Below are 20,084 nucleotides of genomic sequence, written 5' to 3'. Positions count from 1 at the left end.
GCTAATGTGTTTGTAAACTAAGTCAGTCTTGAAAAGCATCATAGAACTCATCTATAGGTTATAATTGATTTGCAGTTTCATTATTCAGTATTCAAGATACTTCACTTTGTCTAGAAATCACTGAATCCTAGCCATCTTCAGGCGTATAGATAAAATAGACCAGAATTTAAAATGGAGGACATTTTCTTTATTTTTATTCCTGTGGAAGGTGGTGGTTAGTGCCCTACCTGTATTCCCCAGGCAATTAATATTTCCTGTGTGTGGATCCAGCCTGCAACTGCCAGCACCTGCAGTTCTGCCTGGGGCCTCTCTGTGGCCATTAGGGCCCCCTGTGTTCCATTGGGATAGACGAGTGGGGGTGCTAATACTCCCAGGGAGCAGCCTGAACCAGTGAATGAAAGGAGTTGGTCCTTGCCCCGCAGGCAGGGGAACTCAAAGGAGTGATGTACACTGGCTCCCAGAGTTCCTCCACATGAATGAATGAAGCCACAGTTGCCCACAGTGGTGACCAGCTTGATTATAGGCCCTAGAATGGCCTCCCTACCTTCATCTCACTTCCCCACTTTCTTTTACTGCCCACATCGACTGCTTGCATTCAAATCCTTTTCTCAGGGTTTGCTTCCTGGGGACCCCAAACTAAGAATCTTAATGAAAGAGTTCCTTACATTTATTTAAAAAAATCTTGTTACATGATGCATAAATGCTTTTTTCAGGGCAGATAAACATGGGGATACATAAATGGTGGGGAGGAAGAAAGGAAGGAATGATTTGTGAACTTGCTAGTTTTATAGATATTTTAAAATGCAGTACCCTTTCCTGTAACATTTTCAATCCACATTTCAGAATGTATACTGTAGGGTGTGTGTGTGTGTGTGTGTGTGTGTGTGTGTGTGTGTGTGTGTGTGTGTTTCTCTATAATTTTAGTTTAATGTAAAAGTATTTTTTTTTTTTTGGTCACATGCTTATTAACTTTCAAAGCCTATTAAAGTAATGGAAATATAGACATTGCTCTACTGGGTATTGATTATACAGGGCAAATAGAAAAGAATAATAAATTCGTTTCTTTTGTTCTGGGGGACCCATATGGGGAAAAGGGAATTTAGAATACTACAAAGTAGTTTCCATGTGCAAAAGTGGAATGTCCTGGGGCTCTAGTCTATAGATTTGGCCTTTTTCCCTCTCCTTGGAGAAGGATTAGGGATCCCTATGCCCATCCCAGCTCTATTATTGCATTTCTCATGAAGTCATTCAACTATTTTTATACTTATTGGCTTCCCCTATGAGACTGGACTCTCATGGAGGGCAGGAGTTTTATCTTTTTCGTATTCGTCTCCCCAGCACATGGCATTGTGTTTGGCATACAAAAGTCAGTCAGTAGAAGGTGAAATAACCAAGGTGTAGGATTTTCTACTTTAAGGTATTTGGTAGTGTCTGCCAGACTCTTGGGTGGAGTTTGAAGCTGGGCTCGGCAAGAGTTTGCTCCTCAGTTGCTGATGTCTGCCATGGGCACCTGCCCTTGTACCATGATGTCTTTTGAGCCCCTGCTGTGTCCCGAATTCTGCTACATGCTTATGATCAGGAGTGGAGAGGGGAAAAGACCGGATGAATCCAAGTTCTGGCCCCTAAATGAGCTGAGATCAGAGATTTAATTGTTAAAAACAAAACCGGTTCATAGATGATAGCATCTGATGTTGACCCATAAAATATTTTTTGTCCTTTTTCTCTGACTACAGTCATTAAAGACATGTTTTTGAGTTGCTGAGAGAAGGAAAAACAACTGAGGCAAACTAAAATTCCATCTGGTGTACTCTCCACTTATGTCTAGAATTTTTCTTTCAGCTATTCTTTTAGGTACCTTTAGTTCCGGCTTTTCCACTTTTTATCAATGTGCGACTTTTGGGAATACATCGCACTCTCTAACATTATAACTTTTCATGCCCTTTACATTTTAAAGTTATATGTCATATTAAAGGTGATGAAATAACTTTCAAAAGGATGTTGAAGACAGAAACTGGCCTTAAATCCTTTAGAGGAGCTTGTTTTAAGACTCAAATGAATAAAAACTATCCTAATGAGTCAAACCTTTGGAGGTTCAGTTTTCTTTCCCCGAAGTGTTTATAGCGGTTCATGCTAACACCTGAATGTGCTTAGGTCATGCATAACTGCACTGGTCGGAGCTCCCAGGTGCAGATAAGAGCAGCCCCCTGCTGCGTGGTTAAGCAGAACACAGATAATACACAGCAGCCCTGGGAGGCCTGGGGGAGCAGGCTGACCGCTAAGTTTCTGTAGATATCAGCCAGAGCCATGCAACTGAAGGGACTTGCTGCCACTGCCCCGAGGGCCGCGCCGTTTCTTATGATACCTGTACAAGTGAAATGGAAGAGGCCCTGTGCCCACCCTGTTTCCTCACACAGCTCACACCTAAGGCAAAGTCTTGGGTGGGTGTGGCTGACTGGTAGAACCTAGGTCTCACACTGGTACTCCAACTCAAGGGAGGTAGGAGACGTAGGGTTTGTGTGTTGTCTGTTTGTTCTTACCTATCTGGGGAGGACAGGACCCACAGTCCAGCGATCTACTACAATATAGGGAGGCTGTCTAAAGATGCTGGGCAGCCACAAATGACAGGTATCTGCTATGATAATGTCTCATGAAAATAGCAGTATGCAAATTATGTGAACTGTTTGGCCTCTATTGTTAAAAAAAATTGTGTAGCAAAATGATGGAAATACGGGGGTGGGAGGAGGGAGAAAAAAAAGATGGAAATACAGGAAATGTTAATGCTGATTATCTCTGTGGTGGATTGTGGATAATATTTTTCTTATGTTTTGTTTTCAAAAATTTCTATAATGAAACTATCTTTTCTTATAAAATAGAAAAAATGAGAGCTTATAATTAGGAAAGTATTCATTAAAATAATTGCTGCCTTGCTAGATATATGAAAACTCTATCTTAAAAGTCCTGAACGGATTTAATAATCTCTCTGTTAAACAGGTGAATGCTGAATCCCTCCCCAAAATCAAATAATAAGCAGAAAATTGTTTAAGCCGAGGTTAAAATCTGTTTTCTGTGGCTTTGTCCTCAGTGGGTACAGTAACTATTGATCACTTTAGAGAGTCATAGCATCTTAAATCGGCTTATTTGCCTCTTGAAGACCTTTCTTTTACTCTCATATTATTTACTCTAACTTTGTAGCATTTATCTTGAAGTTTTTAAAGACACAAACATACATATATACACATATTTGTGTGTATTTATCTGTTTAATATCTGTCTTCTCCAGGAGACACAAGGGCGGGGACTCCAGTGCCCATGACATCACAGACATACAGTAGATGCTATACAGGTGCAATGCATGATTGTTGATGGTTAAATAACAATGGAAGGGACTGTGGCTAGTTATCTCTGGACTGACTGTGGAACATTCCAGTCCCACCAGCTCACTGGCTCTCCCCGAGATGGTTGCAGCTGCCTGGGATGCTCTGCTGCTGTTCTGTATTCCTCACTGGAGACTCTAGAGCCCACTTAGGCCCATCGACTTATTTGCCTCTTGAAGACCTTTCTTTCACTCCTGCCCTTTGCGGAACCCCGAAAAACGTGAGCACAGTCTTGCTACTTTCTACGGTATACTTTGGAAAGAGCTCAGGTGGGCTTGCAGGCTCCCTCACCCAGCTTGTAGTTCTGTTCCCATCCCCCTCTCTGGACCTGGCCTCGGGGACATGAACTGTTGCCTCCCTTCCTCTGGTCCAGAGGGTCTCTTTATCACCTGGGGGCAGGGAGGACACTCACCCGCTGGTCATGTGTTCCTCTAGGTCTTTTCTCTTCGGCCTTGGTCTGTCCTTTGGAAAATCCAAAGCCAGGGATTTGACTCATATTCTCTGCAGTTTCCTGAGGCAGCATATGCTGCTGCTTCAGTGGGGAAAATGTGAAAGGGGAGAAACAACCCCTGGTTAACATCTCAAAAATGTCATCTGCCCCATTTGTACGAAAGGTGGGCCTATTGGAAAAGAATAAAATTAGCAATAGTTATTCCAAATTTCCAGAGTTGCTTTCCAAAGTTTGTCATTTCACTACTGATTCTAGAAAGAAGCATGCCACTCAGGACAGAGAATAGAAAGTTTGCAAAATGAGTGGGTCTGCAGGGATGCCTGTTTGTGCTGCTGTCATAAAGTTTCTCCCCAACAGTTTAGAGTCTGATAAAATAAATATCTGTCATATTGCTTAGGAGTGGGTGACAGGCTGAGAGTCACTGAGCAGGTGACAAGCTGTCCTTGACTTGGTAAGTTTCCATGCTGTCTTTGGCTGTTATGGATCTCGTATTAGGTAATATGCAAGGAGAGTTCCCGCTGTCAGTTAAGCAACGCGATGTTAGGTAAGGAAGGTAGAATGTCTCCGTGCCAGCTAGGGATGATTTTATTAGACGTCATCTGTCTTTATAGTCCTCCCTCCATCTGCTAAACGGTGGGCAAATGAGATTTTATGCTTTATCTTTAGGATGCCAGGCCGGGCTCAGGTAACTATATGAGAAATCTCATGCTCTGTTGCTCAATAGTTGATGTTTGCAAGGAAAAGTACCTTGAAGCTTTTTACAGCATTTGTTCCTTCACAGCATGAGGATATTACAAGTTTGTGTAAGGCTTTGTGTTGTCATGCTTAACCACTGTGACTTTTACAACTGCACGTTAGCTGGGGCCCAGTAAATTACTGGAAAAGCACTGTGAAGATGTCATTGAGCTCTGCCTGCTGCTTCATAATCTTCAGAAGTTACAGAAAAACATAACTGCATATGTGATTTCAAGCTTCTTTTCGTATACTAACAATCTGACATGTCACTCTTAATAAGCACAAGGTCATTTTTAACCAAATCTGCGATAGGACAATTTTTTCACTGAATATGTTACCAAGCAAGCATTCCTCTAGATTCCACTTCATTTTCAAGTCGGGCCTCGTAGGGCATTATGTAACCTAACAAAACCAACGTGAAAGCACCATGAGGGGAAGGGGAGCAAAGATTCCAACTTTATCAATGGCGTCGTAGCTAAAGACTTCTGCAAATGACGAGCAGAGCCCAGGAGGCTTCTGGTGCAGAGCCGCCCTTGCTAATGCAGTTGGCCGGTTCTATGTGGAAATAACGCCTGCCTGCCATGGTTGTCTTTGGAAGCGGGACAGATTCAGAATGGGAAGACTATGAAGAACATTTTAAAAGAATACTGATTTTTACATTTTTAAACCAGTGTTTTAGAATTGTCAATTACTTAATAATTTTGTTTGCAAGTTGTCATTATCAAGGTTTTTTGGTAAGCATTGACTTAGTTTTCCTAGCAAAGATAACTTTCACACTCATCTTTCATCAGTTTGTCATATTTTAATCACAGATATACAATAATGAGCGAAACTGGCGTAAATAAGCTTGGGAACAAACACAATGGCTTGGGGAAGCAGCACATCTCAGCCGAAGGGCAGAAATGGGCATGCCAGAGAGCGTGTGGGAGCCTCAGGCATTCACTAGGGCAAAAGCCACCATCAGCGTCTGTTAGGAAAGACCGGAGGATGCTGGTTAACCTATGAATTGGTTAAAGGACTTTTAATTGAGAGTTTCTACTATAAATACATTTTCATTAATATGCATAGGCAGTAACTCTTAAAGAGCATTAATTTTTGCAAAATGATTTCTAGTATAGGTCCTATAGAACTTGCCTTAATGAACAGCTAAAGTTCCTTATAAATCAGCAGAATCTGTCTACACACATAATTGGTACTCTAAAGTGCTTCTCCCCGGCAATCTCTTTTACACTTTGGTACTATAATTGGTTTGTTCATCAGACTATTTTTTCCTTAGATGGGAAGAAATAATGTTTTGGTCCACCTCTCATTGAGTTATCACAATTTTTAAATTAATAATTTGGAGATTTAATGAGCTCTTGTTCCATTTATATATGCTCGAGATCCTAAATACTTCTACCAATATCTTTAGATTTTTTTTCTTTTCTTAAATACTGGTAGCGAGAAAGTATGCTATGCCAAGGATAGTTTTAAAAAGAAGATAGATAGATGTTGTCCTATTAATAGACTTTGAAAATTGTAGAGCTGAGAGACAGAATGAAGCGCGCATGTGTGAGTGTTATATAATAAGTCATAATATACACATAGAGGCAGAGAGAGACACAGCAGAGTCAGAGAAAGAAATAGACAAAGAGAGAATAAGGCAGACACAGACAGAGTGACAGATATTATATTACATTCTATTCCATTGTGTTTTATTACATTACATTATATTACATTATATTCACATATACACACACACATATATATAGAGAGAGAAAGAGACAAAGGGACATAGGGACAGAGAGATAGACACCAAGATAAGGCTAGAAAAAGAAATTGAAAAGTGGGTAGAAACAGGAAAAGAAGTAAGATGAGAGCGAAAACACAGACAGAAAAAGACAGAAACAAGAGATGCCGGGTGAGAGACAGAGAGAAATGGAAACATCTGGAGAGACAGAGGAAGAGCCGCCTCAGTGATGTTGCTCAAGATCAGCTCCATCTCTGCGCTGTTTGACCAAAACTGTAGAGCCACAGGTGTGGAAGTCAAAGGCCTTGGGGAGGCCGTTTCATTGGCCAAGACCAATAGGTGACACAGTGTCATAACAGGCAATACCAGTCCTATGAGTAGGTCATAACTTGGGTATTAATTAGATGGCCCTGTACCACTTGTTCATATCTATCTATTAAATGTGTTTTTAGCTCTAAATTATTTTTAAAAAAAATTTTTTTTTTTTTTTTTGGCTGCAGGAAGGTACTGAAGGAAATCTCTGTTGGAGGACTCAATCCAAATGAGACCGTGCAGGCCAGTTTGGAGGCCCAGCTCCTTTCCAAGCTGGACCACCCAGCCATTGTCAAGTTCCACTCAAGCTTTGTGGAACAAGATAATTTCTGCATTATCACAGAGTACTGTGAGGTGAGACACTCCTTCTTTTTTCAAAATTTAATAAAAATCTGTTTCATAGATAAAAGTTATCTGTAAAGAGATGTCTCTCAAAAATTCAGTTATCCAGACCTGGGATCTCATGTCTTACAGCTAAAAATGATCATCTCTAGGTAAATGACAAATTTGTTTCTAATGAAGGTTTTCTCTCCTTCGGAAAACTTAGAATGAATATATTTTAAGAAGAAATTGCTGCAGAAGAATGCTTAAATATCTCTTTTTCTGGGGGGCATTCCCCAAACCTCTTAGAATTGTCCTGTGCTTAGATGGACATTTAAGAGTCATAACAGAGGCCTGCACAGGAAAGAGGTACATCTCCTAAGTTCTAGATTCTAGCTCCATGGCTTGTTTTCCCTGTGGAAATCCTTCATATTGATTGATTTGTGATTTATGGCTTCAGGTATTTGCAGTTTTCCCTGCCACTCCATGTTCTTTCCAAGTGATAATAGGCTGCACATCTTACTGATTCCCAAGCGTGTCTGAGGCCGCTTAGAAAGGTGCCAGAGGGGGACGTTGACAAGGCGCAGCTGTAATGCAGATCTGTGCATTTACTCCTGAGAGGCTAGGTGGAGGGGAGTTACAAGAGTTGGGTGAGCAAGAGAATACCCAAATATGACGTTGCTCAGAAAGTATCTCCCAGAACATTCTGAGAGCTAGCAGTAACTAAATGCACCTTGGAAGAATGTGATTCTATTCATATATTGCTGGGACCCAAAATTAATGATGCCGGGAAGAAAGATGCTCTTTAGAGTGGAAGACAGGCCTATTTGGGTCAGAAACTTTGTACAGCAAGAGGGTGCTGTGTGCAGAAAAGGGACAGAAGCAGCAGCTCAAAAGGAGTAGGGATAAGAATAAAAACCAACCTCGCCGGCTTTATACATTAGCTGGTTAATCATCCAAAATGAATCCAGTTGCCAAGTTAAAATATCTGCGAAATTTCAAGTCTCAAAGGCTTGAAGGCTATATTGCTCTTCAGGGCAGCCTGCCCAGCTCAGCCTTGCTGGGTGTTTCCCCATTCAAGTCTTGCCCCTCCTCTGCTTGTGGGAAAACAAGAAGCAGAACCAGGACATTTAGATATTTACTTCTCCTTCATCCAGTGGCTTGTTTAGAAAATCAATAAAGTGATGAGATGTGCAAAGAAATAATAGTGAACAACTACTGTGGCAATTATGTTTCTAATCCATGCAAAAACCATATGATCCATCTGCTGTAATTTAACTGTTTTTCTTCCTTTATCCCCTAAACAGTGAATAAACTGTTTTATGTGGGAAATAACTGACTCCTACTGCTTATGACTGTAACTGCTGCTCTACTGCTGCTTTTGGCACATTAAATTTTCCATAGACTCTTTCCGGGTCATATAATATTTTTCACTGTAGTCAGTACTGTCCAAAGGGAATTTCTGTGATGATGGACATGTTCTATATTTGTGCTATGTTCTATATGCAATACATAATCACTAGTCACACATGAATCTTTAGTGCTTGGTGAAGTAAGGCTAAGTGTGATCGAGGAGCTCAGTGTTAATTTTTATTTAATTTTAATTAATTTATATTTTAATAACCATGTATAGCTACTGTGTTGGGCAGATCTAGATGATCAGCTGTAACTTTCTTTTCCTACATTATTATTTTTAAAATTTTTAATTTTAATCTACCAGAAAAGTTACAAGAATAACACAATGAACTCCCATATGCCCTTTGTCCAGATTTCTCAATTATCTTTTTTCCACATTTGATTTGTCATTCTATTTATTCATTTTATCTATCTATCTATCTATCTATCTATCTATCTATCTATCTATCTAATCTATCACTTTTCCTGAACCATTTGAGTAAGTTCAAACATGATATCCTTTTGTCCTAAATACTATATTTTCTAAGATCAAAGTCATTTTCTTACATAAACACAGTACAATGATCAAAATCAGGCGATTAACATCGATACAATTCTAGTATGTAATGCAGTGGTTCTCACTCAAAGTGTGATCCCAGACCAACAGCATCAGCATCATTTGGGAACTTGTTAGAAATACAGATTCTCAGCCTCCATCCCAGCCATACTGAATCAGAAATTCTGGGGACGGGATCTGGCAATCTGTGTTTTGACAAGCTCACCAGGTGAGTCTGAAGCACACTGAAGTTTGAGAAGTGCCCATCTAATCCACAGTTCATAGTTAAATTTAGCCTATTTGTTCCAATTATGTTCTATAATTTTTTTTTTTTTTGCTCTTGCAGAATCCAATCCAGGATCATCTGCGTTCATTTTTTTAAAGCATTTTATTTTATTTTATTATTAGTTTCAAGTATACAGTACATTGATTAGACATTTATATAGTTTATGAAATGATCTCCTCGATTATTCTATCACCCCTCTGACTCTCCACCTAGCCATTACATTACGGCTGACTACATTCCCTGTGCTGTGCTCCCTGTCCCCGTTCATTTTTAAACGCTGGTGGCTTCCAGGGCTGAGTTGCATTCCCTGAGGGGCGTTGCCATGGTGATGGCTGCTGGCTGAGCTGAGAACAGCTGTGGGGCTTCCTGGACTCCTGTGCTGAGCTGTCAGGCTGCCACTTCCTTGGCTCCCAAGGAATGACGTGTGTGAATCTCTTCGCTCTTGTTATTAACAGAGATATTTCTCAACTTCAGACCCAAATTTGCCCTTAACTCGCACAAACCTGGCATTGTTCTCTTTTTATTGTGGTAAAATAATAATACTGGAAATGGCAGATGGTCAAATTTGCACCTCATGAGAAAATGCTGTATCACCATGGGAATACTTGGTCTTTTTTACCTCCGTTTCCTCTTCTGTAATTTAATTTGGGGCCTTGCAAGATTGAAATATATAAATGCATTTATGAGACCGCTTCATCCACCACCCAACCCTTTGGACACACACATCACATTCGATTATGAGTGTGAAAAGCAAATAACCAAACTCTAGCAACTTCTTGTTAAGACCTAACCAAATCGTTGAGGGCGAATAATTCCAAAACTACCAAAGTGGCAGAATATTTCAAATATTGGCATCTTCTATTCTCTCTCATCCAGGAGAAATGGAACTAGTTGCTGTTCCCTGTCCATCTTCCACAGTTCTCACCTCTTCATCTGTGTTTGGGCCATTCCCTCTCAGAATGTCCTTCTTCCTAGCCCCACACCTTCAAATGCTACGCATCCTCCCAGGCTCAGCTGAAATGCCACCTTCTCTACAAAGACTCTCATAATCTCCTGCCTGGAAATCACTCCCCACCTGATCCTCGTCCAATAGCGTTTTATCTCTTGTGACACTCAGCACACTACACATAACCATCTCAGACTCTCAACATCCCCACATTGATCTTTTTCTGATTCAGTTTTGTATCACATCGTGGATCCACATGATGAGCCATAAAGAAATTACCACTCAGGAATTTTTTTTTTTTTCCTGATGAATTCTTTACCACTTACTTCCAGCTGCCTCCCATCCATTTCTGTCAAACACTGACGGTAACAGATAAAACATTGGATCCTTCTACCTGTCATATATGTCAAAAGCATTTTGTCCTACCTTCTTTTGCTGGTACACTTGACATTGTACGGCACCGGAAACTTGTGAGATACTGCTGAAGGTTTTTCATTTGGGTTTGGATAAGGCATTTCCAGAAACCTGGGTGTTAAATTAGTAGACAAAATAGAGAATAGGTGAGATCACATATCTTCAGGAGAGAGAGAACATGTGACTATTAGGGCCCAAAGCAGGAAAGATTGGACTTCTTATTTTTTGCTCAGTGATATTAACACAGCTGAACAAAAATTCTATCAATATAATAGTAGTGCTCAACCTTGCCTGCACATTACAATCACCTGGAGAGAGAAAAATCCCCAGACCTGAAGCCCACCTCCAGAAAATATATTAAATAGCTGATTTAATTGATCTGGGGTATGATCCAGACATCTGGATTTTTGAAAACTCTCTGAGTGATTCTAATGTGCAGCCAGAGCTGAGAACAGCGGCAGGAGGTAGGAGGTGGGGGGCGAAGAATGATTAGTGTGGAAATGGAAATAGAGTCACAAAGGAAAACGATATTTCTGGATCACTGTGCAAAGATCACTGAATATAAAACCACACCTACCACCAGGGCCATACTTCCCCAGACCAGGGGAAGTATGGTCTGGGGAAGTATGGCCCTGGTGGTAGGTGTGGTTTTATATTCAGGCTACCTAGCTTGGTGCTATTATTCATGAAAATTTCCCAACTTGTTCTCCTTGCTTCCTGAGCTACCTTCTGCTTCCAGTTCATCTCTCCACACATTCCTCTTCTAACAGGAAAAAATATGCCATAAACCAACACAAGCTCCCAGTTGTATTGGCAGTTCTAGTTCTCATTGCATGCAAATAAATTGGCATTCTAGATCATTTATTGGTTTCCTTATGAGTTTGAAGTTCACAAAGACACTAGTAACCAAGGGTCTTTCCAAAAGTGATTACTGAATGCCAACTAGGTGTCAGATACAAGTCCAGATATGGCGTGGGGCAGCAGAGATAATATGATATTTTTTTTAACTAACCTGTATGGTAGGATAAACGAATTGTTTACATCAATGGCTAATATATAAGGGAGAGGTGGTAACTGTCAAGAAAAGGGTTAAAGTGTGATGGGAGCTAAGAGAAGAGAGAAATGACTTTGGACTGGGGGAACCATGTAGGGGTTGGCATTATATTTGAAGTCCGGGAAAGATTTTGTTAAAGGATATGAGATATCCTTTAAAGGGAGTAAAGTGATGAAAGGCTCGGAGGTAGAAAAGCATGGGCCATGATTTAGGAACCTAATACACCACCTTTAATTGTAATGAGTTTGCAGCTAAGCACATTCCCTGATGTTAACAATTTCTATAACCATAGTACAATGTTCAAAACCAGGATATTAATATTTTGCCATTTCTCCCCACCTCCCACAGTGTCTTTTATCTGTTCCAAGATCCAATCTAAGATCTTACATTAATTTTAATTGTTGTATCTCTTTAGTCTCCTCTTATCTGTGGCAGTTTCCCTTTCCTGCCTTGTCGTTTATAATCTTGACACTTTTGACAAGTATTGGTAAGTTATTTAGTAGAATGTCTCTGGCTTTGTCTGATGTTTTCTCATGATTAGTTTCTGGGCAACACTCCCACGGAAGTGATGGTTTGTCGGTGTATCATATGAGAGGGTACATGACGTTAGTATATCTTATTGCAGGTGATGTTAACTTTGATTATTTGATTAAGGTTCTGTCTGCTGAATTTCTCCTCTGTAAAGTTACTATTTTCTTTTTTTGTATTTAATGGATAAATATCTTGGGGAAGATACTTTCAGACTATGTGACTATGCTAATATCCTGCTTCTCCTCAAACTTTCACCCACCGATTTAAGTGTCTATAAGTGGAGGTTGCCTGGAGCAGTTTTTACTGTGATATTTGAGCAATAGTGATTATGTATTTCCCTTATTCTTTCTACATTAACTAATTGGGATTTTCACATAAGGAAGAGCTCTCCCACTGTTCATTCTCCTCCATTTATGCTTTTATTCAATTATTTATTTATATCAGCCTGGACTCATGAATATTTTTTTATTTATGGGTTATAACCCAATACCGTCATTATTTATTTTGTTGTTCAAATTGTTCTAGCTTCGGCTGTTCTAGCTCCTGTCCTTTTAACATGCCCCCATCATTTTTCAGGAAAAAGCGGATTCTTGACTATTAATTCTATTTTATAGATGAGGAAACAGGACCCTAGAGAGGTGGAGTGATTTTCTGCAATCACATAGCTGGGATATTGAATTTCATCCAAGGGAGGGGTATTGGGAAAGCTGTTCCTATTTCAAATTTTTACTTAATATTCAGTAGAGTCAACAATTAGTCCATGGTTCCTACCTTCCCAAATATATAATTATTTATTTCTACATGGCCATGAATTAGTCAAGATTGACTGTTTTATTGTTCATATTAATAATGTTAACCAAACATGTTTCAAATAATGGCCCTAAACTAAATAGAGATTTCAATACAGCCACACACTAATCAAGCCTGACTATGTGAATTATGCAAAATATAAAATGGAAACTCTCAGGTATAAGATGAACAAGTTCTGGGATCTAATGTGTGCAGCATGGTGACCATAATTAATAATATTGCTCTGTACATCTAAAAATTTTTTATTAATTTTTATTATGGAGACATTGGTTAACAAAATCCAGTAAGTTTCAGGTGTACAATTTAACAGTAAGGCATATATAGCGCGTTGTATACACCTAAAATTTTCCAAGAGAGTAGATCTCAAATGCTCTTCACACACACACACACACACACACACACACACACACAGTAACTATGTGAGGTATTGGATACATCAATCAAATTGACTAGTAATCATCTCCCAATGCACATGTACATATACTTGAAAACTACTCCTTTTCTTGTCTTATTAACATTTATATTCTGTATCTTTATTTCTATTAATATGATATATATAAACATGGAAACATGTATATCGATTTGTATACACATTTTAATGTGATATTATTAATTATTTTATTTTCTCTCAGTAGGAGACTAGATAGGGTTTAAAATAGTGGGAAGTGTGTGGACTTTGGCATTACACTTACTTCTGTTCAAATCTTGGTCCATTTCTTGGAGCAAGTTATTTCATTCTCTGACCCTTTTCCTGATCTAAGATAACATTGAAAAAAGTGGCTATCAAAACTTTGCACATAGTAGACTGTCAATAGTTTATTATTTCATTGCTATTCCCCTCCCCTTTTTCTGAGGAAGTGGGTTGAGTTTTACAATCTTGAAACTCTAATGGGTGTCGGCAGACTCTTGCAAGTGAACTTGGCAGTAACAAGTAGCCAGCAGGCTAATTAGCTCTCAGACAGCCCTTACAACATCATACTGGATGTGTGTTGGGTCTACAATTAGAGACAAACCCTTCTTTGTACTTCAAAGCCATTATTTATAGTCCTGAAGCTCTGTCTGGGGCCACCAGCACTCAGAATTGGTTGTTTATGGATGAAAGACACTCTTGGGATATTGATCATTGTGACATTGATTAGTGGCCATCTCTCTTAGTCTGTTCAAGCTACTATACCAAAATACCATAGACTCAGTGGCTTATAAACAACAGAAATTTATTTCTCACAGTTCTAGAGGCTAGAAGTCTGAGACTGAGGTGCTGGAAGATTCAGTGTCTGGTGAAGGCCTGATTCCTGGTTCATGAATGGCCATCTTTGTTCATGAAAGGCCATTTTCTTGCTGTATCCTCATATGGTGGAAGGGGTTAGGGAGCACTTTGGGATCTCTTTTATTCCCATTCATGAGGGCTCTACCCTCATAATTTAATTACCCAGTTCCCTGCCCCACCTCAATATTATCACACTGGGAGTTAGGATTTCAACATATACATTTTGGGGACACAAACGTTCAGTCCATACCACTGTCTTTCCTGTTGTGTCTACACATCAGGCTTGCTTTACTGGAATTGCTGCTGATTGAAGGAACTAAGTGTTATCTCAAGAGATTACCAATGCACTAATATAAAGCAATTCATAAACTCAATATAGCTTATTGCGTTTGGGGTATGGCTTTAACTGACATATAACTTTATATAAATATAAATGTTCAAAAATAGGGTCAGAATAATCCACTTAGAATGGCTTGTTTTAAAAAACAATGCAGTGATTTAAAGAAAAGCATTATTTCATGTCACTTCTTAAGATAAAAATGAGTTCTACTATTTTATTCTTATTCGTGCACATTTGCCTTAGTAGGAAGAACACTTACTTTCTCTAAAAGAATTTGAAAAAAAAAGTTAGCAATTAAACCCAGGAATGCTTATCTATGGTATCAGACATAAATGTCATGAAACTACGTGGCATTCTTTAGTAACTATTTAGAAACTGGATTTTCTTATTTTGCTTTTAAGAGCATAATATATATGGCTTGACATTTTTCCCACTTTTTATGTACTCCATTACAGTGAACTTCTAAAATTCTAAGGAACTACTTCAGGTTCTCCAATATAAAGACAGAGGATCTCCTTCCCCTGACTCCTCTACTTCTATTTATTAACGTTCTCCTAAGTAATGTCACAGGCTTTTTGTTCTGAAATGATTCTGATTCAACTCCGACTTTCCCAAGTACGTCTTTTGCCTTTGGAATTTTTCAAACTATTGGACAAAATGTTTCCATTGATGGGTGAAATATTAAGTATGTAGTCCATTTGTAGTGTTATCTAGCAGCATTTTCTTAAAGTGTGGTCCATGGACCACCTGTTCCAGAGTCACTTAGGATGCTTGTTAACGGATTCCTTGGTCCTCTCCAGATTTACTGAATCAGAGGCTCTGTTGATATGCCCTGGGAATATACATTTTAAACAAGCAACTTGGATGATTCTGATGCATGCTACAATTGAGGTCCACTGGAAGGCTGTTTCAGAAGCTTATCTGAAGAAGACATAGAGTGTGAGGGAAAAGCATTTTAAGATGTTAACCAAATGAATTAATAAGGGGCAACTTCTTCATTTTAAAATGAAATAGGGCAGAACAATTTTTCAAGCTCCTTCTAGCTCTGAAATCCTGAGATTATTTTGTCCTTTGTATATGCTCTGAACATTGTAGTTTCATTTTATTCAGGCTTCTGAGAAGGCTCACTTTGGCCTTTTTAACTGGTTGCAAATGCTTCTGTTGATGACTTTAAAAATAAGCAAATTAATTTTTAAGAATCAAATCCTTTTAGATTTTAAAACTTTTTAATGGTAATCAAAGATGATGTTTAGACACTGTATTTGAATTGTTTTTCATTTCTTCAAGGTCTTGGCATTTCAAAGTCAATCTGCTGTTAGCTAACTGGGACGGGGTGGGAAGGAGTTACCATTAATCCATCCAATGGTGCATTTTGAGATACAGATTTTTGAAACCTTAAAAGTTAACATCAAGGCTTTTACTGCAACTTTCGAGGGGTGATAACACTGAAGAAAAGCATTTTCTGTCAGCGATATAGACTTTAAGTCAAGCAACATTAATATTAGTTCAAATTAAAGTCAGTACTCTTCTTTAAAGTTGTTTTAGCAATAAAAGCATTAAATATTTCTCAAAGACAAATTAAGGAAACACAATATGCAGATATTATAATAGAACTTTTTAAACTTAGGTCTGACATTTCATCAAAAACATTTGATTTTTACTTGGAAGATGGCTTAGAGAAAGAAAGTAGTAAGTGCTTTTCATATTGCTGAGTTAAAATCAGACTGCTTCACAAACATTATAGTTCTTTGTTATATAAAAGCAAATTTGTTGTGTGAGAGACTTGACTACCTTAATTAAATCCTAAGAAAATAATCTACCGAGTATTTATTAAAGAGCAAAGTAAATACAAAACAAATAGTTTTTCTTGGAGATAAATATGCAAAATGAAAATTGTAGAGGAAGTAACTTGAGGAGGATGAGACCCAGCTCTCTGCTTAATTTAATCTTTTGATGTTCTATCTTTTTCTTGATTGAACACGTCCCTGGCTTAATACTAAGAAGTAATACATTCCTTCTTTCTCTGCTTCTCCCAGAGAGCAATGGGGAGTTTGTGTACCCTTTTGACATTGCATTTGAGACCTACTATTAAAGGCCTTATTTTTTTCAATAGTCTAAATACATATTTTTATTTAGTCACAGGAAATTGTGCACACATTTAATATCAATGCAGGAAACAGATAAACAACTTCTACTTACTTCTTGGGGGTGATTATCAGACTGACAATAAATGTGACCCAAAGAGTGTGCTCTGCAGAAGCAAAGGCCATTTTTATAGGGACAATGGTACTCATGTACGACCTTCCTAAAGTATGAAACATTAGGTTGAAGCAGACAGCTTCACTGATAATTCTTTAAGGCAAGTTTTTCTTTTTCCTTGTTTTCATTCCTCCCTCCCTCCCTCCTACTCTCTCTCCTCTCCCCACTTTCTTTCTTCCTGTGACCCCTCATCTGAAGCTATTCAGGAAGGAGATAGCAACATGTAGATAATTATCTTTCTGCCACTGGAGATATTTTATCACATTCAGAGACTCTAAATGGGATATTAAAAGGACATCTTGTTTTTTGTTTTAATTTTATTTTTCTCTTTTGTGTGAGAGAAAGTTTTGCTAGAGACCCCTTAGATAGAAAAGGAAAATGTATACATTTACAGCTTGCCTTTCATCTGAAGGGCTTTTGTGTCTACTTCACAGGATGTTATAATAATCTATTGTTAAAAAATGATTTGTGCAATTTATAGTAACGATATGACAGTACAGCTTATGTGATCCAACAGATTGTTGATAAACTCTAGGATTAAAAAGAGAGGGCTTATAAAGGGAAGTGTGGAGAATGAGAAGGAAATGATGATCTTTTTGACAAGGAGTCAAATATTCAATTCGATATATTTGTAAATTCCAACAAGCTTTGATCTCCTTGACCCAGAAAAATCCAGTAGGAAATTGAATTTGAGCAAGGGTACAAGTTGAAGGTTTGATTAGCATTTTGACTTGTCGTGCTCTGTGTGGAAGGAAAGACTATGCTAGGCAAACATGTGCACATTACACTAAAAGGAAATAAACACATTACAAATCAGTTATTCTGTTGACTTCATGTTGTTTGTTTAGAAGTAATTTCTCTTTGATTGTTTCATTGCCTGTGAATGCTTTTCCTTTGCATCTAACAATGATGACTCTGTCAGGAATAGTCTGTGAGTAGCTTAATGTTTGGCTCTTATTCTCTTTATGGATGTGGCATGAGCCTCTTTTCTCTTCATGGGGCCTGTGTGTACATCCCCAAAGATCAAACAAGTTGCAGTTAACCCATTTTCTTCAGAGGAGTACTTCTTGAATTGTCTCTAAGTTTTCAGTGTTTTAAGGTAAAAGGCATCAAGTATAAGGGTTCTCCAAGAGAATTTAACATTTTTTGTTTTCATTTTTATGGTAGTTAAAATGCATTAATATAAGCATAATCAGAAAGGGTCTTATACTCTGCCAGGCAATTTTAGATGTTTGTCATTCGTGATCACGATTCATTTTTTTAATATTATTTTTTACCTATCACCAGTGAGTGGTAGGACAGAGACTGACTTAATATTTAAGCAATATGTTTGGATCTCACATGAATCAACAGTCTACATTCCTGAGAGTTTTGCTGTAGCTAAATAGAAAAAAGTCATTTCAAAGTACATATTAGTCTAGGCAAGCCAAACCAAAAAGAGTCTATACTCCAGCAGCCAACACTGTAAGCACAATGTACCCACTGATTTAGTTTTACCAAAACATCATAACTTTGTATTAAATTAATATCATTAATTTGAATTGTATTGGCTTTATATTTTTAATTCATATACACGTTATGCTTCTATAGTTATATAAAGCTCTAAGCATAAGGGAAGTTATTCCTAGTTTTATATGGGTACATATAAATGTATAATGTAATGAAATGTAATAAGAATAAATTTTTAGGTAATATTTAGGTAATGTAATAAAAATAAAAACCCTTTAGAACAGATTTGTCTTTGAGTGATATTAAAGATAAACACAGCCAGACATTACTTAAAGTGATGAAAATAGAGTTTATTCAGTAATGACTGACAGTAGGGAAGAGAGCTGAGCTCCATTCTCATATGTGCAGAGGTGACTGGATGATGTAGAGGGAGAATGGGGGAGGAAGGGAAGGATGGATGTCTGAGCAGAGTCAGGGAAATAAAAAATTACAAAAAGCAGGAAGGACGTTCGTCCATGTGTATCTGGGTTTGCTAACTGGCATATACACAAGTTAGATTCCTACTCTTCCAGGAGCAGGGGAGACAGGGGCCCTATCTTGAGATGCTGACTGGGACAAACAGTCAATTCTTTTGGCAGCCGTGAGTTTTCTCAGGTAGGCACTTTAAGGGTCATTCTAAGGGTGTGGCCTTGAGCTGTTAGAAATATGTTAGTATTTGTTCAAGTCTTTATAGAACAAGGTTGAGGCCTAGTCAAGAAGAGGGCTCAGAGGAGCCTGGCTAGAGTTTGGTCAAGAAGAGACTCTGTCAGTGATAGAAAGTAGCAGTATGCCCTCACTTTCTTATGATAAACAGTGACTGCTTTATATTAATTTGTTGAGAGAGTTTGTTTTAAAATCCTAACTGAAAAAAAGAAATTATGCTATTTTGTTTCAGGGCCGAGATCTGGACTATAAAATTCAAGAATATAAAGAAGCTGGAAGAACTTTCCCAGAAGATCAAATAATAGAATGGTTTGTCCAGCTGTTGCTGGGAGTTGACTACATGCATGAAAGGTATGTTCCTTTGTTACTGCAGGACAGGATATTTTTTTAACGGTCATGTCTGAACTTGAAAATGAAATTTTGGGTGGTAGAATTGAAAGGAAGCAAGACCAAAAGGTAAATGACTGTAGTTGAACATCTATAATATGCTTTTCCATGAGGAAACTGTTGGATGATTATATCTAGATGATTTACTTGAATAGCTTTTAGTTTTGTTGTTGTTCTAAAAATCAACTTGGCCTTGAATATAAGACAGAAACTTATATTAAACACATTTCCTGTATCTGATCATATCCTGTGAATCACAGTGATTCTCAGATACCTTTAGCATGCTATGAATTTATTATATCTTACAATAGGCTTGAGCTATAAATTCCCTAGGATGCTACAAATGAATTGCATGGTCACCTTGGAATGTGCACACTTAGCTGTGTTTGCTTTCCAGTAATTGAGGCAGAAGATATTCTCTGGCTTCAGAGATAAGTTCTCAGACCAAAAGTAAGTTTTGACATGAAATATCTGATAAAGAAGGTCAAAGTATATTTTATGACTTCAATTATCTATAATTTATATTTATAATCTCTGACTCAAAAATGTATTTTAAAACTTTTTTATTATTTTTATACAGGCCAAAAGTGAGGAGTTTTAGATGTTAAATGTTTGTTTAATAGGCCCATAAAATTGTATGAACACTTTTTAAAAGATGAACATAAGTAAACGAATAAAAGTAGATACTCTGAGATGTCCATGTAAGCTTTCAACTTAGGAGTGGGCGGAACATGTGGTAACATTATTCTTGAACAAGAGTGGAAATT

At 38.1% G+C, this 20,084-nt stretch overlaps 1 protein-coding gene across 7 annotated transcripts in view; it reads left to right on the top strand.

The window, feature by feature from the left end:
• Nucleotides 1-20,084, top strand: part of NEK11 (NIMA related kinase 11) — a 202,726-nt gene that overhangs the window by 32,232 nt on the left and 150,410 nt on the right. For all 7 annotated transcript variants that reach the window (XM_015585784.2, XM_015585785.2, XM_015585783.2 and 4 more), the window contains 2 exons: nt 6,789-6,954; nt 19,163-19,281. In XM_015585784.2, coding sequence (XP_015441270.1) covers nt 6,789-6,954; nt 19,163-19,281 — 285 coding nt within the window. The remainder of the gene's footprint in view (nt 1-6,788; nt 6,955-19,162; nt 19,282-20,084) is intronic.

This window comes from Pteropus alecto, unplaced genomic scaffold (assembly GCF_000325575.1).
Source record: "Pteropus alecto unplaced genomic scaffold, ASM32557v1 scaffold92, whole genome shotgun sequence".
Taxonomy (NCBI): domain Eukaryota; kingdom Metazoa; phylum Chordata; class Mammalia; order Chiroptera; family Pteropodidae; genus Pteropus; species Pteropus alecto.
Note: the sequence above shows the minus strand (reverse complement) of the source record. Positions and strands in the feature narration are given on the sequence as shown.